We start from the raw sequence: 24,461 nt of genomic DNA, 5'->3' as shown, positions 1-24,461 counted from the left end.
AAGCGGTGATAAGCGGAACAGCACCCTTGTAAAGGACAGCGCTCCCATCACGATCAGCCATCGGCCAAAGGACCGCAGACTCCAAGAAACTACAAATACACTTCCGGTTCCCTATCGAACATGAGTGACAACATATTTAAAAACCATCGTGATCTGGCGGCTATGGCGACTCCCATTCTGCATTAACTTTTCACAGACTTATTTTTTAATATTTAAGGAACAGCCCGCCCAAGTAATCCAGTTGCACAAGGATTACACATGGCAGTCTTCAAATGCATACCGGAAGTTATTGTCGATGCTGGCCTAGCCTCTAACTCTATGCTCTTTCGCACGACTCGCTCGCTTCGCATGACTTAACGTCACGAGGGAGGCGGGGCTTAAACGTCAAAGGAAGTGCGTATGCCTCGTTTCCGTTTCATGTTTTAGCGTGGCCTCCTCTTCCTCTCGGTTGCTGGGCAACGCGGTGGGCGCTTCCTGATCCGCGCGACGCCCCGCTCGGGGCATGCTGGGTAGCCCTTTTTTGGAGCATGGATGCCCACGAGCTGTTCCGGAGACTCGGGGCCGGCGCCAAGTTCGACGTGAAGCGCTTCAGGGGCGACGCGGAGCGGTTCAAGGTGGGAGAGCCTGAAATCCGGCAAGGGGGATGCGCTCTGCACGTGTTCAGGGGCTCTGCCTTTTCCCTTCATAGAGTTGGAAGGGACCTCCAGGGACATCTAGTCCAACCCCCTGCACAATGCAGGAAACTCACAAACGTCTCCCCCTAAATTCACAGGATCTTCATCGCTGTCAGATGGCCATCTAGCCTCTGTTGAAAAACCTCCAAGGAAGGAGAGCCCACCATCTCCCAAGGAGGAAGCCTGTTCCACTGAGGAATCGCTCTAATGGTCAGGAAGTTCTTCCTAATAGAATCCTAGAGTTGGAAGGGACTTCCATGGTCATCTAGTCCAACCCCTGCACAATGCAGGAAATTCACAAATACCTCCCCCAAAATTCACAGGATCTTCATTACTGTCAGATGGCCATCTAGTCTCTGTTGAAAAACCTCCATGGAAGGAGAGCCCACCCCCTCCCGAGGAAGCTTGTTCGTGTGACTTAACTACATTTTTAAAAACTCCTGCTCCCCCCTCAAAAAAAACCATATCCCCGGTGGCCTTGTATCTATCTTCCTAGTCCGGCCTTTCTCTTGCCCTTTGAATTCTCAATCAGACCTGGGAGTTAGTACATTTCAGAGGGTCAATTGCTTGTTAGGCAGAGGTGCCCAAACATAAGAGCAACATAGAATAAACACCAGATGTTTGAGAGCTGAAAGGCAGGCAGGGAAGCCGGTAGATGCGGAGGTGGAAAGAAAGCAACTTTAACTTTAAATGCATTCTCCAAGCTTCTGGCTGGCTTGGCTTGGAGAAGTGATTTAAAGAGGCAAGTGTCTTCTCCAAGCTGGCTGATTGGGCGGTGAGGGCTTTGAGAGCCACACAATATGTTTGGAAGAGCCACATGTGGTTCCCAAGCCAGAGGTGGACCATCCCTGGTGTTAGACCTGGTTCTCCAGGCAACGGGATGCAAGAGGGGACTAGGGCAGCAGGTCATTCGGAGGTTGCATTCCAGCTTTGAGCCTTCATTTGGGTAGAAGATATCCCCCAAGGTTGAAAATCAGTCCAATGTGGAGAGAGAGGTTGCCCCAATCTGCTGGCCTGGCTTTCTGGCTGCTTTTGACAGGGGAGTGTCCCAGTGTGTAATCCTGCAGCAGGCAGAAGTGGTGCAGTCCCTGCAACTGCCTCAGCCTCCTGTTTGGAGTTTAGAGATCCAGCAAAGTTAGCCCTGTTAGTCTTTGGCTGCAAAACAGTAAAGACTCCAGTAGCGTCTTTAAGACTAACAATGTTTATTGCAGTGTAAGCTTTTGAGAAACACTGATCTCTGAACATCTGACAAAAAGAGCTGTGTTTCTTGAAAGCATATGCTGAAATAAAATTTGTTAATCTTACAGGTGCTCCTGGACTCTTTACTTTCAGGATTGGAACTCAAAAGCAGGTCACGGCTCTCACAGGGAGCTCAGGAGACCAGAGAGGAGGAAGAAGGAAGCTGGGACAAGAGCCCGTGGGCTTTCTCATGGCAAATTTGTCTTTGTGGTATGTGCAAAGCAACCATGGAATACAGCTTGTTGTTCCATAAAGCTGCTAAAATATTGAATACTAAAACCAAAAAAACTAAGTGATGTTAGATTCTTGTATTGTATTTGTGGGAATTGTATGAAGTTATTTTGGCGTAGTGTTTAAGCGTGCAGATTCTTATCTGGGAGAACCAGGTTTGATTCCCCACTCCTCCACTTGCAGTTGCTGGAATGGCCTTGGGTCAGCCATAGCTCTCTCACAGGAGTTGTCCTTGAAAGGGCAGCTGCTGTGAGAGCCCTCTCAGCCCCACCCACCTTAAAGGGTGTCTGTTGTGGGGGGAGAAGGTATAGGTATAGGTATAAATCTGCGGTCTTCTTCTTCAAATGGGTTCTGAACATAGGATGCGTTCAGAAGTCTGTTGCATGACAAGAGGCCTGAGTTTTTTTGCCTTGTGTGGGGTAGAACCATAAATCACAGCAGTTCAGCACTCAGAATAATATAGCCTGCTGAGGCATCCTTGTTTGGAGATCTAGGTAGTATTTACCTAAACTCTTATCTGATACTGACCTGACCTTCAATCTAAATTTGGGGGGTAAAAGTTCAATTTCAGGCTGAGCACCCGGTTTTGTTCTCACAGAAGAGAGTTGATGTTGCTCTGTTTCATTCCAGGTAATCAAAACAAAGAGCAAAGAACACCTGGAAGAGCTTGACTTCTTTGCAAGCAAGAGCAAAAAGATTCCAAACCCTTCTGAGAATGGCAGAGGAGCAACTGAGCCTCTAGATGAAGCAAAAAAGTCATCTGAAACACACTCTGAAGATGACCTGAGTGAATCTGGAGGAGCTGCAAAAAAGAGAAAAAGAGATGCACAAAGCACAGAAGGGAGAACAAGGAGAAAGAAGAAGAAGGCCCAAGGTAATGAGTCGTCAGCTTGTTTTAAAATCAGATCTTCTTTGGGCTTGAACTTGGATGTTGTCAAGGTGTTAGCAAGCAGGAACTATTAAGGCACTATACCTGCCAAAAAGCAACTGCCCCTTCTAGTTGTGGGGAAGCGTAACTCTTGCCTTGTTGTGCAGTCAGGACTATCCAGACAAGCAGCTCTGAAATGGTTTGTCCAGGAGAAAAGACATCACAATGTACGATGTATTATTTTTTTATTTGAAATATCAGCCCTCTATCTTCCTTATGGAGCTCAAGGCAGCTTACAAACTTAGGCAGATCTCATAAAATAAAATACATTAAAAATATAAAGCCAAAATATAGAATCACTACTCAGGACCAATACTAAATTTAACCAAATGCAGTTCTAAATAAAATCCTCTTTAAGTGCCTCCTGAAGAGTGAAAGCGAGGGGACCAGGGGCATCATCCTGGGGCGATGTGATCCATAATCGTGAAATGGACTTTTCTTGTTTACTCACCAAAAAACGTCTTTGATGAGACAGTCATTTCTCTGCTGTCTTAATCCTGGGAGGGAACATACAGAATAACCTGGTCATTCAAATAACCTGATCCCAAGCCATGTAGGGCTTTAAAGTCCAAAACCAACACCTTGAATTGGTCTCAGGAGTGGATTGGTAGCAGGTGTAATTGCTGTAATGTCAGGGTCGCATGATCCCAATAGCTGGTCCCAACTAGCAGTGTAGCTTTAGTTCAGCCTCCGAACAAACTTCAAGGGGTAGTTCCTAGTAGAGCACATTGCAGTAGTCCATTGTAGATGTATCTAAAGGATGGGTCCCTGGCAGCTGGTGCAAAAGCTGAAGCTGGGCAAAAGCACTCCGAACCACTATAGCCACCTGGTTTTCTAAGGTGACTGCTGTGGCAGTCCTAGTGTACACTGTGGGTGTTCTTGAACCTTTCAGATACAGCTCCACTACTTGCTGGCACTGAGCATGATGGACTGCTGTGGATGTCTGCTCTGGAAGCAAAGCTCGGGGTTTCCCAAAAAAGGGGGCAGGAGAAGCCCACTGCCGAGAAACTGGAACAAGCCCGACGAGAAAAGGTGAGGAAGTTCTTTGAAAAGTTTTCTATGAGGACATTTGTGGAGACCTTAAATTGAACCGTGAATAAAACTTCTGTTGGTTTGCTCTTGTGGCTGAGAATGTAGGAAATGAATTTCCCTGAAAATGGGCAGAGTATTGGACTTTTAGTCGTGTGTTCAGGGTTTGAATTAGAATCAGAGTTATGACTCAGTAGCTTCTCCAAGATCAGGGAATCTTGTTAGTAGTTCCACTGATGTCTTTGGGGGAGAGAGATTTTGCATTCTCATAGCACGAGCATACTTTCTTCTTATCAGTGGATCTGCCCCAAAATATAAACTTCTGCATCTAGATTAAGTGAACAATTTGCAATCAGCTGGCTTAATTAGCCAGTTAAATATTCAAAGTCCTATTATTTATGAATGTGTGCCAGTTTTATCTTTCGAGGGAATAAGTTTTAAAGCAGGACGGCTGCATTCCAGAAGCACCTTCTGCTTCTTTGAGGATGCCTAAGAAGAAACGATAAGATATCTTTCCTTGAATGCCATTTGACTGCAGCACGTGTCGAAATTTCTTTTCCCCCAGGTAAACCAATTCAGAAACCAGCACAAGATCTACATTCAAGGAACAGATCTTCCAGAACCAATTGCTACCTTTGAGCAACTCAGAGACGAATACAAAATCCACCCAAAGATCATGCAGAATATTGAAGCTGCGGGTTTCCAGTCTCCCACACCAGTTCAGATGCAAGCCATTCCAGTCATGCTTCACGTGGGTGCCGATTATATTTCTCTCTCTCTAGCCACTTGCGAGCAACGGGCCTGAAGTTCTGCATAGCGCTTTTTGGTGTGAACCTGAGAAATCTGCGTAAGCAGGAGCTTTCCCCATTCATTTCAGTGCTTGGGTGGGAGTTGATGTTGTGCTTGCAAAGCTGAATTTGTGTTGAAATGAATGGGGAAGACACTGCTTGAATGCACACATGCTGGAGCATAAGCTTTAAAACAGCATAGTCTAAAGTACCTTGTGTGCTGTTTTTTTCTCATTTTTCTGTGAAAGGAAATATTGTGTGTACACAGGGCTTTTTCTGAGCAGGAACGCAGTTCTGGCTGGCTTGGTGTCAGGGTGTGGCCTAATATGCAAATGAGTTCCTACTGGGCTTTTTTTCTACACACACACACAAACACCCCCGTGTGGTCACATGTATATTTACAAAGGCTTGTACCCAGTGTTAAGCACTTTTTTAAACCCACGTGCAAAGGGCTTTCTTCACATGTCAGCTGTGCTATATGCTTTACACCAATGTTTCCCAACCTGTGGGTTGGAACCCAGAAGTGGGTTGCAAAATGGGTCACGGGGCAGCCTTCTCCAATGACTGTCCCTGCTCTTTCCTTTGCTCTCTTCTGTAGATGAAAAGCTAGGATCTGACCTTTGAAGCAGTATCCTCCATGTCATAAATTAGCTTGGGGGGGCGTTCTTTCATGCATATACAGTTTGATTGAGTAAAAAGTGTCTTCATAGTCAGTGGAGTGAGACTGTGAGGGAGATTAGAGGGAGTATTGGAGAAGGAGAGGATGGTCAAAAGCTGCAGCTTAGCTTACCTTCCATGTGGAAGGCTACTTGCTTGGTTCATAGTGGGGCAGCAGCACCATTTGTGCATTAGTTGTTGGTGTCTCAAAAACAGCTGCTTAGCCGCTGGAGAAACTGGGCTGAACTAGTTGGGCGCCAAGGTCACAGTTTGTCCAGGGTGTCAAAAAGCCTTGGGCCAGCCCTGAGTTGGCCACAATACCAAATCAATTTGGACTTGTGGGCCACCATACCAAAAAGGTTGGGAACTGCTGCCTTCGCTAGCCCAGAGAGCCCCATCAGCTGGCCTTTGGCTGGGGTTGTTGTGAGGTTGCATGGAACCATTGCTGAAAGCACTTTGTATCCTCCAGTGCCTGTCTGATGTAATTAACAGCAAGCTGTAAGGATTTGCAGGGTGAAAAGGAAGAAGTTGTCAGAAAACTTCCCCATCCTCTGGTTTCCCTGTCTAGGTTTCTGTAAGCTCTTCAGGTCACAAGCAGACTAATTTCTCCATCTCCCTTCTTGAAATATTTCTGCTCTTTGGGAATTTTTCGAGAGTTGATTTATAAAGTCATATTTTTCTGTTTCTCTGTGCAGTCCCCTGAGTGTGTAGAAACCTGTCTCTGTGGGTTTTGTGGTATCAGGCTAGGATCTGGAAGACCCAGGTATGAATCCTGGCTCTGCCCCAAGAGCTCGATCTTTGGCCAGTCACACATTCTCAGCCTCACCCGCTTTCCAGGGTTCTTGCGAGGCTAAGGTGGAGGAGAAGAGAATGATGTCAGCTGCTTTGGGTCTCTCCACTAAGGATGTTAACAATAAATATGATACTAACAATAAATATATTTAATAGGGCTTACACCGTGTTGCCACTGGGAGATTTTACCTTTCGTGTTAGTGCTGTTCTTTTATACTCTTTTGGTTTTCGTGCCTAATTTGGTTTACTGTTACATGTTTGTTTATGGTATGCAAATTATCTTGCTCTGTCTTACCTAAGTTTCCCCCCCTTCTCCCTCCCCCATTAGGGTCGTGAACTTCTGGCCTGTGCCCCAACGGGCTCCGGAAAGACCCTGGCTTTTTCCGTTCCCGTTCTAGTGCACCTGAAGCAGCCTATGAACAAAGGTTTCAGAGCTCTCATCATTTCACCCACCCGGGAGCTGGCCAACCAGGTATGATGGTTAAGGGCTGTGAGTGAGTCGGTTGGAAGGCACTTTGTGTGTATGATTTATGGGAGGAGTGCTGGCTCATTGGGAGGGCCCCTGCTTGCATGCGGAAGTGCCCAAGTTCCACCCAGGAGCAAGTCTTGGGGGAGGACCGTTCTTTGCCTGAGACACTGAAGAACTGTTGCCAGTCATAATAGGCAGTGGGCCAATGGGCTGGCTCGATGTTAGATTGCTTCATGTCTTCAAGCAGAGGAGGGCAATGAACACACGAAGCTGCTGTCTACCGAGTCAGTGGAACTGTTGGTTTTTCAAGGTCGGGATTGTCTGCTCAGACTGTCAGCAACTGTCCAGGGTCTCAGGCAGGGGTCTTTTGCATCACTACTTGCTCTTTTTAACTGGAGATTAAACTTGGGTCCTTCTGCATGCAAAACAGAACCACAGCCCCTTCCCAGTGAGACTTGGATGGGAACTCTGTCTAAGCCACTCTACTTCTCAAAAGAAGAGCAGGGTATAAACGTGATCATTAGAATGTGCTTCAGTCCGGTGAGAATGATGTTCCCTAGAATTTTTTTCTGTGTCTTGTGTTCGAGGGAGTGTTTTTACAAGCTGTGCTACACAAGGCCCTTTGGAGGTACTGGTGGGTTGATCCTGAATCCCTGGCGCAGGCTGTTACGATGTAGTGCGAAGCCTTTACAGCAGAGCATCATTTTTGCTTCCTCAAGAACCTACTGCAAGCGTTTCAGCCTGGGCACATTTTCTTTTGTAGACGCACAGAGAGCTGGTAAAGCTATCTGAAGGGACAGGCTTCCGAATTCGCATGATCCAGAAAGCTGCTGAGGCCGCAAAGAAGTTTGGGCCAAAATCCTCCCGCAAATTTGGTAATTTGGGTATAAATCTCAGTTCAGACAGCATTCTATCCACCTGCCCCTTTTCTTTGTTTCTCAATAAGTGTTTGTTTTCCTGCAGATATCCTGGTGACCACTCCAAACAGACTTATTTATTTACTGAAACAAGACCCTCCAGCAATAGACTTGGCCAGGTATGTTCTGTAGCTCCTTCTTAAAGCTGCCTGAGCCAGTTTCTTCAGGATCCCTCCAGAAGGGACACTTTGACCCAAGCATGGGCCAGTTACATTGGTTGCATAAGCAGAAACCTAATTTTGCCTGAGGATTGAGTAGTAAGCGCAGCATACTTCAGATGCACCCCTCATTTCCATGCCTTTTACCCAAAGTCTGCGGTCTGTGCAAATCAATGGCAAACGTCTTCTGAATATCTCTTGACTTGAAAACCCCATGGGGCTGCCAGAAGCCAGCTGGGACCTCATGGCAGAAGAATGCAAATTTAAGCGTAAAGGCACAGCTTTTGCTAGCATTCCAGGAGACCCAAGTAGAACATGAACAGTTTGTTCCCTGAGTGCTGGAAACCCTGCCGAAAGTCCCTATTTGGCTTCAGAGGTTACCCGGGTTTGCTTGTTTTTTCAGCCTTAAAAGACTAGAAACTTTTTTGGGGGGAGGGGGGGGAGGCAGAGCATATACTGGATGGGCCATTGGCCTGATCCAACATGGCTTCTCTTATGTTCTTATGTTCTTAGGGCTTTTTTTGTATCAGGAGCTCCTTTGCATATTAGGCCACACACCCCTGATGTAGCAAATCCCTAAGAGATTACATTAGGCCCTGTACGAAGAGCCCTGTAAGCTCCAGCAGTATTGGTTACATCAGGGAGGTGTGGCCTAATATGCAAAGGAGTTTCTGCTGCAAAAAAAAGCCTTCAGCATATGTATTGTATTTGTGCATGACCAATTAAAAGCATCTTTGGAAGTAGCCCAAGAAGAGTTCTTGTAAGGTTTCAGTTTTGGCCCTGCTCTGCTTATCTCCAAGGATCAAGCACGGCTCCATGCCTCTATTTGTCCTTAGCTTCTCTTGAAAGGGCCGGCTTTTGAAACTATATCCCTCGGTGAGCTGCCTGAAGGATTCTCTGAAGTGGACGGACGCAGCAGTCCAGCTGCAGCCACACCAGTCTGGGAACTGCAGTCACGCCTGCATTGGTGCCCTGGACTTCAGGGAGTCCTGCAAATGAAGACAAAACACTGTATATTGTAAAATAGTCTGTGAAATAATTCCAAATTAATATGTGAAAAATACTGCGTTTTAAAATGTTGTTTTCAATGTATGTATTAGTTAAAGCTCTGACGGAGTGTTCTAAGCTATATACCTTACTCATACCCGTGAGCTCTCTGGTTTCACTTCACAAGAAGAGCTCTTGGCTTAAGACTTGGAGAACTCTTGCCAGTAGTTATTATTTTTATTATTATTATTTATTTGATATATATCCCTCCCTACCCCACCAAGGCGGGCTCAGGGCAGCTCAGTGGACCAGATGGACCAGTGGGGTGTGTTTTTGCAGACTTCGAAAGGTTTTAGGCATGACGTAGTGTCAGCACGGCTTCCCTTGCTGCAGTTAAGGCCCTCATCAGAGTGAAGATAGGAGGCAGGAGAATCCCTTCCCAAGGAATCTTGAAACTGAATGGTCATATTTACTGTCATCAGATGCTTGGGGCCCAGTATTTGGAGGGAAGAAGAGGCAAAAATGTTATTAATAAAAATCGGGGCTCTCCAGCTGGGGGCCTCTAATGTTGGGCCCTCTTGCTCACCTAGGAACGACCCCTCGACAAAGCAATACTGAGTATTCCTGCCAAACACACGAAGACCTGTAGTTGAGGGTGGAGGAAGGCGACTCACGGCAACCTTCTGCCCCGCCTCAGGGTCGAGTGGCTCGTGGTCGACGAGTCAGACAAGTTGTTTGAAGATGGGAAGACGGGGTTCCGAGACCAGCTGGCCACCATCTTCCTGGCTTGCCCCTCCCCTTTCGTCAAGAGGGCCATGTTCAGCGCTACATTTGCCCACGACGTAGAGCAGTGGTGTAAGCTGAACTTAGACAACGTCATTTCGGTCTCCATCGGAGCAAGGTAAGCACAGAGACCCAGCCGCACCTTCTTTTCCCATGGTAGGTTCTTGTGATTCTTCTCTTCGACACCTGTCGGGTTGTTTGGCTTTCTAGTTGTTGGAAACCAGGCCCCAAATTTCGTTTGTGTCTTCAGGGTATTGAGTAAAGCCCAGCTGTCAGCTAGGTCTGTACAACTTGGTTTCATTGTCGACTGCCATTCTGAATTTCTTCCTCATTATGGTCCACCTGCTGGCTATTGCTTATGGAAGGTCTCCTCTCCATCGGTTTCCTTCTCTGGCGCCTGTACCATTCATCACGCTTCTGTTCCAGGGATTTTCTATGGTGGTTACTTGCATTGAGACAAAAAACTCTTTCTATTAAGATTTTTTTTTTTTATCTTGCTGGAAAACACCTCCAGCATGTTGTGGAAACTTGGAAGGGGCTTCTGGATTGTTGATATTTATTTCTGTTGTTTTCATCATTGTTTTGACCAGGGGTGGCCAAACTGTGGCTCAGGAGCCACATGTGGCTCTTTCACACACATTATGAGGCTCTTGAAGCCCCCACCGCCCCATCAGCCAGCATGGAGAAGCCTTTTGTCTCTTTAAAACACTTCTCAAAGCAAGCCAGCCAGCAATTTGGAGAATACATTTTAAGTTGCTTGCTTTCTTTCCCTCCCTTTCTCCCACCTACCTACCTACTTACCTACATCTGATGTTCATGTCTCGCAGCTCTCAAACATCTGACATTTATTCAGTGTGGCTCTTCCGTTAAGCAAGTTTGGCCACTCCTGGTTTTGGCAGACTGCTTGAAAGTACACGGCAAGCCACACTTAAGCACCCCAATGCAGTGGTTCGTTGTCTGTGCACATGCGTGCATTAGCCTGCGTTGTGCTTGTGCAGGATAAAAAAATTGGGCACAGAGTCCACATGCTTTCTGGATATGGGCAGGGTAATGTTAATGTATTATTAATGTTAATAATGTTAATGTTCTGGGTTAATGTTCTCATGCCATAGCATCTCTGAGGAGGGGGAAGAAAGGCAGTACTCTGGTGGTACCACGTCACTATTCTTGTAAAGTGTTTCTCTCATTTAGTAACACTGACCAACTATTGAACTGGGCATGGTGGCTGGCGGAATGTCTTTTCTTGCACGGGCAGTTCCTTCTGCAGTAATTCAGCTTGAGGGCCTTTTCAGCACTTTGTTTTTGGTTCCAGGAATTCTGCAGCGGAGACGGTGGATCAGGAGCTCTTGTTTGTGGGATCAGAGACTGGGAAGCTGCTAGCTGTGAGAGACCTTGTGAAAAAGGTAGTTCAGGGTTTTGCTTTTTTACGGCTCCTCGTCTGGTGATGCGGATGCACTTGTTAATAAAACAGGCTGGATCCAGTGAACACATGGCTCTGCCTTGTGCGGAATCAGACCTTGGTCCAACAAAGTCATTATTGTCTACTCAGACTGGTAGCAGCTTTCAAGGCGGAGATCTTTCATGTCACTTACTGCCTCATCTTTTAACTGGAAAAACAGAAGCTACAATGGAGAGGGGTGCAGCGCCAGTTTAGTGTAGTGGTTAAGTGTGTGGACTCTTATGTGAGAGAACCGGGTTTGATTCCCCACTCCTCCACTTGCAGCTGCTGGAATGGCCTTGGGTCAGCCAGAGCTCTGGCAGAGGCTGTCCTCAAAAGGGCAGCTGCTGTGAGTGCTCTCTCAGCCCTACCAACCTCACAGGGTGTCTGTTGTGGGGGAGGGAGATAAAGGAGATTGTGAGCTGCTCTGAGATTTGGAGTGGAGGGCGGGATATAAATACAATATCTTCTTCAGGCAGCTGCTTCTCTCAACACAATTCCCCTGCAAGCAGAGCACTAGTACATGGAGAGGGAAGTTCTAAGCTAGCCATCTCACTGTTATGCTAGATTTTGATGTGCAAGGGGGGGATTTTTAAAAAAACAAATAAGGAAGAGCAGCTCCCTTCTCCAGAGTCTGAAGTGGTATAGTCCACTCTGCTGTCTTGCTGTGTTGCATGTATCCTTCCGGTCTGTGGTGAGGCCATTCCTATATATGGACTCTCCTTGAAAGAGTTTTCTTCCTCCACATGTTCCATGCTTCAGCAAGATGAAAAATGTGATGAAGTACACGGCGTAGAATTTGGATTTTTAAAATCTGAAGTGTGTTCAGAGAACTTTCTCCATTGTACATAAACAATTTTATTAGCAACATATGGTAGTAGAACTATATCTACAACTTATAAAAGGCTTAAGATAAAAAAAACATCATTCTACCCCACATCTTACTTTTCTCCCACCCCTACCCCCAATACTTGACCCCCGCCAGTGTTATTTTTTTTGAAAAAAACAGATATTAAAGGTACCTTTAACTATCAAGAAAAAACTAAAATTGATAAAGAAAAAGATCCCCCCTTCAAAAGTTATATTCTTGTCTTAAATGTCTTAATCATCAAAAATTGTCCAATGTCCTTTTATTTTCCACTCTTTTTCTACATATCTTCTGAATTTCTTCCACTCCCGATTAAAAAGTTCTAAATCGCAGTCTCTTAGTTTTCTTGTTAATTTGTCCATTTCACTCCATGACATAACTTTTATAGTCCAATCCCATTTTTCTGGTATTTTTTCTTGCTTCCACAACTGCGCATACAATGTCCTAGCAGCTGAGAGTAAGTACCATATTAAAGTTCTATCTTCTTTTGGAAATTTTTCCATTTGTAATCCCAGCAGAAAAGTCTCTGCTTCTTTGTTAAATTCATATCCCAGGATCTTAGATATCTCTTGTTGAATCATCTGCCAAAACATTTTAGCTCTTTCACAAGTCCACCACATATGGTAGAAAGAACCTTCATGCTTTTTACATTTCCAGCACCTATCTGGCATCTTATTGTTCATCTTTGCTAATTTTTTTTGAGTCATATACCATCTATACATCATCTTAAAACAGTTCTCTTTAATACTATGACATGTTGCGAGTTTCATAGAGTTTTTCCACAGATATTCCCAAGATTCCATCTTTATTTCTTTATTTACATTAATTGCCCATTTTATCATTTGAGATTTCACTACTTCATCTTCTGTAGTCCATTGTAAAAGTAATTTGTACACTTTTGAAATTAATTTCTCATTATCTCCAAGCAGAACTCTTTCCATTTCTGTTTGCTCTTTCCTTATTCCTTCAGCTTTAATATCATTCTCCATCAAGCTTTTTATTTGTTGCATTTGAAACCAATCATATTTATAATTCAATTCTTCTGCAGTTTTCAGTTCTATTTTCCCACTTTGTATTTTTAGTAGTTGGTTGTATGATAGTTGTTTTTCCTTAACTGTTTTGGCCGTTAACTTTATCACTTCAGCCGGCACTATCCACAAAGGTCTTTTCTCATCGCCATATTTCTTGTACTTTATCCACACATTTAGTAAGCTACTCCTTATATAATGGTGAGAGAAAAGACCATCCATCTTCTTTTTCCCATAATACAAGTAGGCATGCCAGCCGAATTTTTTCCCATGGCCTTCTAACACTAGAAGTTTTTTATTTAATAGCGTTATCCATTCTTTCAACCATACTAAACAAATTGCTTCATGATACAGTTTCAAATCTGGTAATTGAAACCCACCTCTCTCTTTTGCATCTATCAGGACTTTCATTTTAATTCTAGGTTTCCTCCCGGCCCACACAAATTCCGAAATTTTTCTTCTCCATCAGAGAACTTTCTCCATGGCCTTGGAGAAGCTTCTCCAAAGGAGGCCGTCCCAACAACAGAGAACTTGACTCCTGCAGCTTGAGTCCGCCTGAGCTGAAGAACCCAACTCCTGGTCCCCGTGGTTTGACCGTCTCAGTAACACGGATCTCTCCGCCCACTTGGCCGCACAGCCCTGCCTGTGGTTTTTGGTCAGCCGCCTGCTCAGTTTCACTTTCTTCCTCCCTCTCTCCGCTGCAGGGCTTCACGCCGCCTGTCTTGGTTTTTGTCCAGTCCATTGAGCGGGCAAAAGAACTTTTCCATGAGCTTATCTACGAGGGCATCAATGTGGACGTCATCCACGCAGACAGAACACAACAGCAGGTAGGACTTTGCCGTTGCTGAATCCAGAGGCTGTTGTGCCTTCAGGCTCTCCCTTGCAGGTGCTCTGGGATGGATTCCCACGGGTTGTCTAGTCACTGCTGGGACTCCATCAGGCCTGCTTCTGGGAGCAACACATGCTCTGAAGCAGGGGGGGACCAGCAGTTGGTGTCTGTCTGCTTACAAGTTCTGTGTCTCCTCCTCCTTCAGCGTTATATTGTGGGAGCTCTTGTGGGGCAGTGGCGAAGGCTGCACTGCTGTACGCAGGGCCAGCACCAGAGTTCCTGGCACCCTAGGCCCCGCCCCCGCAGACCCAGGAAGGTGAGAGCAGGGCAGGGTGGTGGCCTGTGGCAGACTCCAAGGGGTGCACGGGACACCCCACCGCTCTTGGCTTCCCCGGTCTGTGTAGCGGGGTGAGGTGGGCTCAGAGGAGAGCACATGCCAATGCACCACCCTACCGCTCTTGGCTTCCTGGGTCTGCGCAGACCCGGGAAACTGAGAGCGGTGGGGCTAGGGGAGGGGACACCTGGCAGCACCCCTGTAAGCCAGGTGGTGCCCTAGGGGGCTGCCTACCTGGCCTACTCCTGTGCGCAGGCTCTGGCTGTACACCTTCTCCCAGCAGTAAGCCCAGTGGTGGCGTAGTGGTTAGGGTGTTGGACTAGGATCTGGGAGACCCAGGTTCGAATCCCCTCTCTACCATGGAAGCTTGCCAGGTGGCCTTGGGCCAGTCACACACTCTCAGCCTGACCTACCTCACAGGGCTTTCATGATGAATAAATGGAGGAGAGGAGAACAAAGGAAGCTGCTTTGAGTCCTCACGGGGGAGAAAGGCAGTGTATATGTGAAGTAAATAATGAGAAGATGAGATTGCATTTATACCTCACCTTTCACTCAGGGCAACTTACAATCTCCTTTCCCTTCCCCGCCCCACAACAGGCACCCTGTGGGGTAGGTGAGGCTGACAGAGCTCTGAGAGAACTGCTTATGAGAGAACACATCTGAGAGAACTTGTGACTGACTCAGGGTAACCCAGCTGGCTGCATGTGGAGGAGTGAGATATCAAACGATAAATATAAGTTGATGGGGTGTGAATTGACAGAGACTTACCAAAAGAGAGATCTTGGGGACGTGGTAGATAACTCACTGAAAATGTCAAGACAGTGTGTGATTGCAATAAAAAAGGCCAACGCCGTGCTGGGAATCATTAGGAAGGGAATTGAAAACAAATCAGCCAGTATCATAATGCCCCTTTTTAAATCGATGGTGCGGCCTCATTTGGAATACTGTGTACAATTCTGGTCATCACATCTCAAAAAAGATTGTAACATTGGAAAAAGTGCAACAAGAATGATTAAAGGGTTGGAACACTTTCCCTATGAGGAAAGGTTAAAACACTTGGGGCTCTTTAGCTTGGAGAAATGTTGACTGAGGGGTGACATGATAGAGGTTTACAAGATTATGTATGGGATGGAGAAAGTAGAGAAAGAAGTAGTTTTCTCCCTTTCTTACAATACGAGAACTCATGGGCACTCAATGAAATTGCTGAGCAGTCGGGTTAGAACGGATAAAAGGAAGTCCTTCTTCACCCAAAGGATGATTAACACATGGAATTCACTGCCACAGGAGGTGGCAGCGGCTGCAAGCAAAGCCAGCTTCAAGAGGGGATTGGATAAACATCTGGAGCAGAGGTCCATCAGTGGCTATTAGCCACAGCATATTGTTGGAACTCTGTGTCTGAAGCAGTGATGCTCTGTATTCTTTGTGCTTGGGAGGGGAAACAGTGGGAGAGCTTCTAGTGTCCTGGCCCCACTAATGGACCTCCTGGTGGCTCTTGGGTTTTTTGGCCACTGTGTGACACAGTGTGTTGGACCGGCTGTCTAGTCTTTGTATTTATTGGGGGGGGGGGATATTTGTCTCCCTAGAGAGAGAACGTTGTCCAGAGTTTCCGGGCAGGGAAGATCTGGGTCCTGATTTGCACCGCTTTGCTAGCAAGAGGAATTGACTTCAAAGGAGTGAACATGGTCCTCAATTATGACTTCCCAAGTAGCGCCGTGGAATATATTCACCGGATCGGTGAGTAGAGATCCTGGGGCTCTTCTTTCTTTCAGCTTTATGGTGGGGAAGCATGCTAGCGGAGGACTTGTGTTGCTTGTTTGAGACCTCAGTCCTCAGTGTCTCCAAGCTTTAAAAAGAGAGAGAGAGAGAGAGAGAAATCTCCACCTGTAGCAGAACTCTGAGAAAACTTTTGCTGTTTAGCATCTTTACCTGTCCTTGGGCAGTGGCGAAGCTGTGTGGGTGCCCCAAAATTCAACAGGCAGCACAGAGCATGGTTCAGACAGTCTTCAGTTTTCACTCTAAAAAAAAGTTTCTGGCCCTCATGGATTGGGAAGATATTCCTGAAAATAGTGTGAAATCTCAGAAGCCAAGAAAGGTCCCTAGTGTTTGGGAACTGTGGTTGACAAGAAAACCTGAAAAAAATTGCAAAATAAAAAACTTATTGCTTCAGTTTGCACCTATACAGGGTGTGGGATTCAGTTTTTCTTAGGATAAAAACTGAATTGCCTGGGTGCAGAATTTAAGTTCCTTCTAAAAATTAAGCATAAAGAACATATATGCAGTAGTGACAGTTGTGAACTAGAAAGGCTGGCTCAGTAGAAAGTGGATCCTATACAAAGTGGAGCAGTTAAAAATGACACATTATTATGATCATTTCTCTTTTACTACACTTTCCCACCACAAGGAGTTTCAAAGTAACTGTACTATCACTAAACATCTATTCAAAAACCAACAAGGTGGAAGAAGACAAAATCATAAACGGACATATACTTAACACGCAAGCACAGATGGCAGAACCACAACTGTGTCCTGCTTTCTGGAAGCTAGCAACAGACTAACCCGGAAGGAGATGTGGAAGACGCCACTCCTGTAAACGGCCTTGCAGCCAGTAGACAATGGCATTATTTCTAACGAGGAAGGCCCTCTGAGCAGGTCTTGCCCACAGATGTACAGGAAGGCTCGTAGGGGAAGAGGCACATTTTAATCTAGTGCCTGGGAAACGTGGCTGTAGGTGGACCTTGCCATTACGCTCCCATGGGTTATATTTGAGACCTTTCTGTTGTTAGGTTGTTCAGCCTGTTTCACAAACACAATGGAATGATCGGTTTATTTCTTTAATTATTTCCCCCCCACACACACACACACACACACACGTAGTTGTGGAATCCAGTTTTATAGCCTGGAATTTGCTGCTGTGCAGAGAACTTGCTGATGACTGCTCTGGCAATTAATAGGCATTCTTTCTGTCGCCTGCTGTTCCATGTACACAATCCCCCTTTCTGTGTACCAGAATATACGTTAGAGAGAGAGTTTATCTTGCGTCTTCCCATCTGGCAGGTCGCACGGGGAGAGCCGGACGCACAGGAAAAGCAATTACTTTCTTCACCGAAGATGACAAGCCGTTACTAAGAAGGTACTTCTCTAGCTTTAGTGTGTTTGCGGATTGTAAAGCCGTATTGCGGCTGAGGCTTCTGTTTAGCAGCTGTGCAAATGGGAACTGGTAGGTGTGGGATTTATCATAGGTGGCCAGTCACCGGCAAGGAGGCGCTCTCCCTGTCTAACCTTTGTAGCATCCCAACAACTGATGAAAGCAGGGCCCCGTTTCTCCCCAAGTTCACACTGATATTGTACGATACAAGATCACACCTCTATGAGAGATGGCGGGAAGAAGAAATTGACATGGCTTGCAGAAAAGAAAAATGGTTGGAAGAAAATGATGTGGCGTGTCTGCCCCAGCCAGGGCTTCTTTTGTAGAAAAAGCCAAGCAGGAACTCATTTGCATATCAGTCTACACCCCCTGAAATCACCATTGTTTCACACAGGGCTTTTCTGTAGAAAAAGCCCAGCAGGAACTCATTTGCATATTAGGCCACACACCCCTGGAGTCACCATTGTTTCACATAGGGCTTTTCTGTAGGAAAAAGCCCAGCAGGAACTCATTTGCATATTAGGCCACACCCCCTGGAGTCACCATTGCTTCACATAGGGCTTTTCTGTAGAGAAAGCCAAGCAGGAACTTATTTGCATATCAGGCTACATCCCCTGAAATCACCATTGTTTCACACAGGGCTTTTCTGTAGAAAAAGCCCAGCAGGAACTCATTTGCATATTAGGCCACACACCCCTGGAGTCACCATTGTTTCACATAGGGCTTTTCTGTAGAAAAAGCCCAGCAGGAACTCATTTGCATATTAGGCCACACCCCCTGGGGGGTCACCATTGTTTCACACAGGGCTTTTCTGTAGAAAAAGCCCAGCAGGAACTCATTTGCATATTAGGCCAAGCCAGCCTAAAGTAAATGCATAAAAATGGAGCCTGGGGCTATGCATGGGAATTGGCTGCTTTTCATGGCTGCTGTAGAAATTAATTCAGTACTTCTCACTCCATGGTTCTGATTCCAAGGCCAGAACAAAATGCCTAAAGTTGATGAGGGTTGTTGCATCTGACTCCTTTTTCCTTTTTCCTCTTCTAGCATAGCCAGCGTTATTCAGCGAGCCGGCTGCCCTGTGCCAGACTACATAAAACATTTTCACAAACTGCAGAGGTACCTTATATGTTATTGGATTGAGGGAAATGGTGACACTAGGATGGGGGAGGGAGGTAAAAAACAAACAACGCTCTGTGGATTCGCCATGTTGGACAGCCATACTCATTGTGGTCTAGCCTGTTGCTGAGGCACCGAATCCTGACCTTGGACAGGAGCTCTGGAGGCAGAACACTGCAGCCCCGGGTGTTTGAGTCTCGAGCACACGCTCTAGCCACTTTCAGTCCCCAGCAGATTACAAGTGAAGGAAATAAATAAGTAAGGTTTTAATGGGCCACCCCTTGCTGCCTGGTGTACTTGGCATAGGCCAAAGTGCCCTCTGAAGCCGTGTGTTTGACCCCCTCCTCTGCCACAGGAGGCCTGCAGCAGTCTGTGTTTCACAGCTGGTGATGACTGCTCCGCTGCTGGGCTGCCCTGGCCCTCCACCGTGGCCTTGAAGGAGATGCCAGCCAGTGCTCCCTCTAAGCTGTGGAGTCTTGTGAGCAAAAATTCTACTGAAAGTTGTGAGCTAAGGCATGAATTGGTTTGCTCTGGGGCCATTTTTCCTGAACGAAGACAAAAAGTGTGAGCCAGAGGTTAAAAATCTGTGAGCTAGCTCTCACTGCCAGCAAAGGGGAAGGCCTGCCTTGGCTCTTGGCAAACGTTGACTTGGCAGGTCTCCTTCTGCCTGGCGCTGTGCAGTGACAACTTTTGCCTGACCACCCTCCCCACCTGCTTCTTGGGGTCCTCTCTAGACTTGCATAATTCCTCTCCTGCTCCTCCTTTGAGCTGCCTGCTAGAAGACTTGCATTATGAATTCTGTGAACTGACCTGTGTATATATTTGTTTTTAACTGCTGGGAGAAGGGAGAAAAAATGCAGTGACTTTCTAATGTAGCTCTTCCCCCACCCCTTCCACAAATGCCATTTGTTTTCAGCAAGCAAAAGAAGAAGCTGATGAAGAAGCCTTTGGAGAGGGAGCACATCCTCACGTCCCCTCGGTTCTTGCAGCGGAAAGCGAAGAGGAAAAGGTAAGTCACGCGGGCCTGGATATTCTGTGTCCTTGGGCAACAGTAGGGGGAGGCTTGGAAGTCTCTGCTTGTAAGTTTTCAGTGGGTCGGGGACATCTGGTCGGCCACTGTGCAAAACAGGATGCCGGAGTTCCATCAGGCACCTCTCTGATCCAGCATGGCTGCTTTTATGTGCTGATCAGAAAGGCATTTGGGAAAGAGCAGCAACTCTGCTTATGTGGTTCCACGCAGATATATGTGGAGGGAAAGCAAGAGAGTCATGGTGGGCTTATAGCCCTCTGTTCCATAGATGAAAGTAGGGACGTGTGCAGCGCTTTTCTAGTAAGTAAACGGAGTGGCTGCTTCTAGCCTTTGCCTCTGGCCTCTCTTTCACCAGTATTGACTCTGCCCTTAGCTTGGCCTGTGCTGATTCACAAGCAGTTGTGGGATGCATTCGCTTTATTAAAAATATGTTAACTGCCCTGTGATGTTATCCAAAAGATGCTGCCGTTATGAAAAGGCTGGCTTTGCTGCACAGCCTTGATGCATGCATTTCTATACCTTGGAGCAGAGCTACCCTGTGACCTGGATAGCCCAGGCTGGCCCAGTCTCGTCAGATCACAGGATGACGCTGGTCTGCGTTTGAATGGGAGACTACTGAGGAAGCCCAGGGTAGCTACACAGATGCAAGCAATGGCAAGCCTCTTCCCTTGAAAATGCTACAGGGTTGCCTTAAGTCAGCTGCAACTTGATGGCAAAAAAGAGCTGCCCCACTCAGGGATTTAACTGCGACGGACTGACCCCGGGGGGGGGGGACGGGGGAGGGAGGAGGTGGGGCTGAAGAACAGCCACTTTAGCAGCTTGAGCTAACATACTTTTAATAACAGGGCATTTCCAAATGGCAAAAACTAGGGAAACAGAGGCAGTAATTTCTCAGGTCTGGGAATAGGACTGTCTGTGGGACAGATGGAGCCTGTGTACGCTGCCTCCATTTGTCCATGGAGCCCCAGTGCCAGTCTGAGTCAGAAGTGCTTTGTGCTTGCCTTTCTGAGCACATGCCACAGCTTGAGCCTTTGCGTAGCTGCTCAGCCTCTGAGCATATCGTATTAACTGGAACAATAATACATTGGAGGTTCTGGATCTTAAAGCCAGTTTATAGCCTGGCAAAGAGTGTTAAGCTGTTTCTGAAACGTGCTCCGGCTAGGACTCTGGTGAACTGCTACAGATGGCAGCTTCTTAAGAATATCGGAAGAGCCCTGCTGGATCAGATCAGTGGTCTGTCTAGTCCAACGTCCTGTCTCACAGAAGTGGCCAGCTGTTTCTTCTTGGTCTGGCAACGAAGCATAGCAGCCAAGGCCTTCCACCCATGTTGCCTCCAGGTACTGGTATTTACAGGTTTACTACCTCTGAATATGGAGGTTCCATTTAGTCACCGTGGCTTGTAGCCATTGATATACCAGTCTCTCCTTTATCAGTCCCTCTTTAAAGCCATCTAGCTTCCAGATACATCTTTATATTAGATGTCCCAGTTTGCTTTCAGGGTGATATTGTGGAATTCAGTCAATCTTGGTGTTTTGACAGGAAGGGAGAGGTGTGATCTATAAAATATGCAGGACCCAGCTTCTTCAGGTAGCGGGGCTTGTAGTTGTCTTGCCCTGTTGCCCGATGAACTCATGTGCCAAAACCACCCCCATGTTGGGCACTGGCAGTCCAGGACAGAATGTGACTGGTAGCCTTAGGGCTGAATGGCACAGCTTGCTTCCCCAACATCTGCCCACGACTGGATTGATGCTGTCAGCTTGCCAGGCGGCATCATGGATGGCAGGCACCCGAGGCCTCGCTGAGGAGGAAGCCGGATGGAAATGGAGGAGACGGACCTTGAGAGGAAGTTCCCGAAGGGCCTTCCATTCGTCTTACGTGAAATGGGTTCTGAGAGCTGAAGAGCTTGCATCTAAATGGACTGCTGCTTTGTTATGGCTTCATTTAGGGAATAGTGCAGAAATGAAGAGTGCCTAAAAATCTTACACACAGGACTTTTTTTGAGCAGGAATGCACAGGAAGACGGTTCCGGCTGGCTTGATGTTAGGGGGTGTGGCCTAATACACAAGTGAATTCCAACAATGGTGGTCAGAGGGTGTGGTCTAATATGCAAATGAGTTACTGCTGGGCTTTTTTTTAAAAAAAAAGTGCTTCCCCACTGCTCCTTTCTCCAAGCACATCTTGTACAGCTGGCTTGGAGATGTAGGTCCTGGCTTTCTGCTATAAATGTGAATGATGTTGTTGTGCTAATATAGAGAGCCTGGCCCCTGTAATGTTCAGGCTTGAGAGAAGGTCTTCCTTCGCCTTTTCCTGTCTGTCTATCTGTCACAGTCACTGAACAGCTAATGTCTTCAGCCAGTGGTGTGATCGCAGCAGTGCCTCCTGGCTCCCACAGTCTCTATGGTGACTTTGGCTCCCCTGCCATTCCTCCTCCCTCTCCCACATCAGTACCTCAGGCAGGGAGCAGGGGACTGGCTAGAGAGGTCACTTCCTTTGGCTGATGCTGGCAAACTAGGTATTAGTGGCTTGGAGCAGCTTCAAACATGGACTTCAGTTGCATGTGCAAATAGTGTAATTAGAGAAACCATGTGGGTAGCAGGAAGGCTTTCTTCATATTTGAGCTTTTGGTGGAGGAGGCAGCCTTGTATAGGGGCTAGAGCACTGGTTGAGACCAGATTTAAGACCCCTGCTGAGCCATAAGGCTGACTCAGTGAACTTGGTCAGTGAGTCAGCATGAACTGCTTTGGGGGGGCGGGGATAAAAATGAAGGGAGGGACTCCATCATCCATTGCTGAGATTAAAGTGTGACAAATAGGTGGGTTCTTAGAACATGAGGTTAGAAATCAGAAACTGCACTTGGAGTCGTTGAAGTTAAAGAAGGGACACCTGCACTCACCCCTGGCCAGAAACACCACATTCTGTGACTCCTCTGGGCTGTGCTAGGAAATTATTTGGGATTCAGTTAATCGAAGATATCCCAATCCTAACCACTGGAATGTTCGCAGAAACCAACAGTCCCAAACACAGTGTATTAGCATGGATACTCTCTCTGTTGCTTCACACCCTGGCCTCCTTAAAAAAATTAGGAGTTTTATTCTGATTTATAGCAACTACCTGCACTTGCTTGGTTCTGCAGGGCTTGTGGTTAATACAGAGCTGTCATTTACATTGTGTTCACTGAGGAATCAGAGGCTCCTCTGAGACCTGTGGCTTGTTTTATTTCGAGATGTTCATAAAGCTGGACCCATTAACATTCTTCTAACCTTGCGCTTGTTCCCTCTTGTCTCCTCTGCCTTAGGATAATCTCCAAGAAAGGTGCAAAGAAGAATAAAGCCAAAAATAACAATTCTCAGTCACAGACTGAGTGCTTTGAAAAATCAGTCAAGATATAAAGATTCCTGGTTTGTAGGAATGTTGATTTCAGGACACTCAAGTGGTTGTTGACGGACCTGTGGGGTGGAGGCCTTCCTGTTGTGCTTTTTGACAACAGTGGCAAGCTTCGTTCCTGCCCAACATTCCCCTGCCATCAGTATTTCTGCCAAGCTCCACGCCTCCAGGTCATCATGCCCCGTTTCCCGAGGATGAGGCAGCATCAGCACAAAGCAGAACATTACAGACACCTGATCATTGCGTCGCAGGCCTGATGCTGTGCACTTTGAAGGGAACCCAGAAAAACATTCAACGCTGTGTCCTTTGAAGAGAACAACCGCATTTTCCTGGATTAATTCCATCCATATGGCTTGAAAGAAGTCACAAGTGTGGCTCCTGTTGAGCATAATATTTGAAGTTTGTGTTCTCAGAATAAATTTGTCCCTCAAATGGTTTTCTAATAGTCTGTATGTTAATGTGTTAATTCATTTGAAATGTGTTGGAGGAGAGTTTTACAGATACCATTGACCACCAAAAAGAAAGTGGCTTCTAGTTCATACCAAACCTGAGCTCTCTCCAGAAGCTAAAATGAGCCAACTGGGGCTATTGTACTTTGGTCACATTCTGAGAAGACAAGAGTTACTGGAAACAACAATAATACTAGGAAAAGTTGAAACAGCAGGAAGGGAGGAAGACTCAACAAGAGATGGATCAACTCAATCAAGGAAGCCACGATGTACATTATTTGTGGCCCACCTTCCTCCCTGGGATTCATGGTGGATCACATTGAACACATGAAGCTGCCTTCTGAGTCAGACCCCTGGTCCATCAAGGATCTGATTGTTGTCTACCCAGACAGGGTGTGGCTCTCCAGGGTCTCAGGCAGAGGTCTTTCACATTACCTATTGCCTGTTCCTTTTTTAACTGGAGATGCTGGGGACTGAACCTGGGACCAAGCAGATGCTCTGCTACTGAGCCACAGCCCTTTCCCACGGAGTATGTAAATACATTCCCCTGGTTGGGACATCATAAGAACATAAGAGAAGCCATGTTGGATCAGGCCAATGGCCCATCCAGTCCAACACTCTGTGTCACACAGTGGCCAAAAAAACCCAAATGCCATCAAGAGGTCCACCAGTGGAGCTAGAAGCCCATCCACTTTACCCCCACCCAAGCACAAGAATACAGAGCATCACTGCCCCAGACAGAGAGTTTCAACAATGTTGTGGCTAATAGCCACTGAGGGACCTCTGCTCCATCAAATAAACAATGCAGCAGTAGTTGACTTAGGAATCTGGAACCAACCAGGAATCTGAAATAGAGCTGAAGCAAAGCATAAGTGTTAACATGACATATTAAATGACACAAAATTTACATAGTAGAAACCTCATACAGCAACAGATAGTATGAACTATACTTGGGTATATAGTACATAGTCCCTTCAAACCCTTTCCCAGCATCTTTTTGAACCATTTTGTTATTATAGAGGAGGCTTTTATGTTTCCTATTTTCAACTTTTATTTTTCTTAGCAGCTTGCAAAAGCTAGGAGACATACTAGAGTGGTCAAGAGTGTAGCAGTTTGCTGCATGCACTTTTGCATCTTGGGGTTATTTGCAATTCTGCTTTTAGAAAACAGAGGCAGCTGTACTGTTGA

At 46.4% G+C, this 24,461-nt stretch overlaps 1 protein-coding gene across 1 annotated transcript; it reads left to right on the top strand.

The window, feature by feature from the left end:
• Window positions 1-348: 348 nt before the first annotated feature.
• DDX52 (DExD-box helicase 52) lies at window positions 349-23,260 on the top strand. Its single transcript, XM_060259266.1, has 15 exons — window positions 349-614; window positions 2,775-3,018; window positions 3,965-4,104; window positions 4,667-4,852; window positions 6,667-6,810; window positions 7,571-7,682; window positions 7,771-7,843; window positions 9,567-9,770; window positions 10,965-11,055; window positions 13,691-13,813; window positions 15,733-15,883; window positions 17,204-17,279; window positions 18,339-18,410; window positions 19,327-19,419; window positions 22,736-23,260. Exons 1-15 carry the CDS (start codon window positions 528-530, stop codon window positions 22,827-22,829), a joined length of 1,890 nt encoding a protein of 629 aa, XP_060115249.1. The 5' UTR covers window positions 349-527; the 3' UTR covers window positions 22,830-23,260.
• Window positions 23,261-24,461: the final 1,201 nt, after the last annotated feature.

The sequence above is a fragment of the Heteronotia binoei genome, chromosome 18 (assembly GCF_032191835.1).
Source record: "Heteronotia binoei isolate CCM8104 ecotype False Entrance Well chromosome 18, APGP_CSIRO_Hbin_v1, whole genome shotgun sequence".
NCBI classification, from domain to species: Eukaryota; Metazoa; Chordata; class Lepidosauria; order Squamata; family Gekkonidae; genus Heteronotia; species Heteronotia binoei.
The sequence above is the reverse complement of the archived record's forward strand: the minus strand, read 5'-3'. Positions and strand labels throughout refer to the sequence as shown.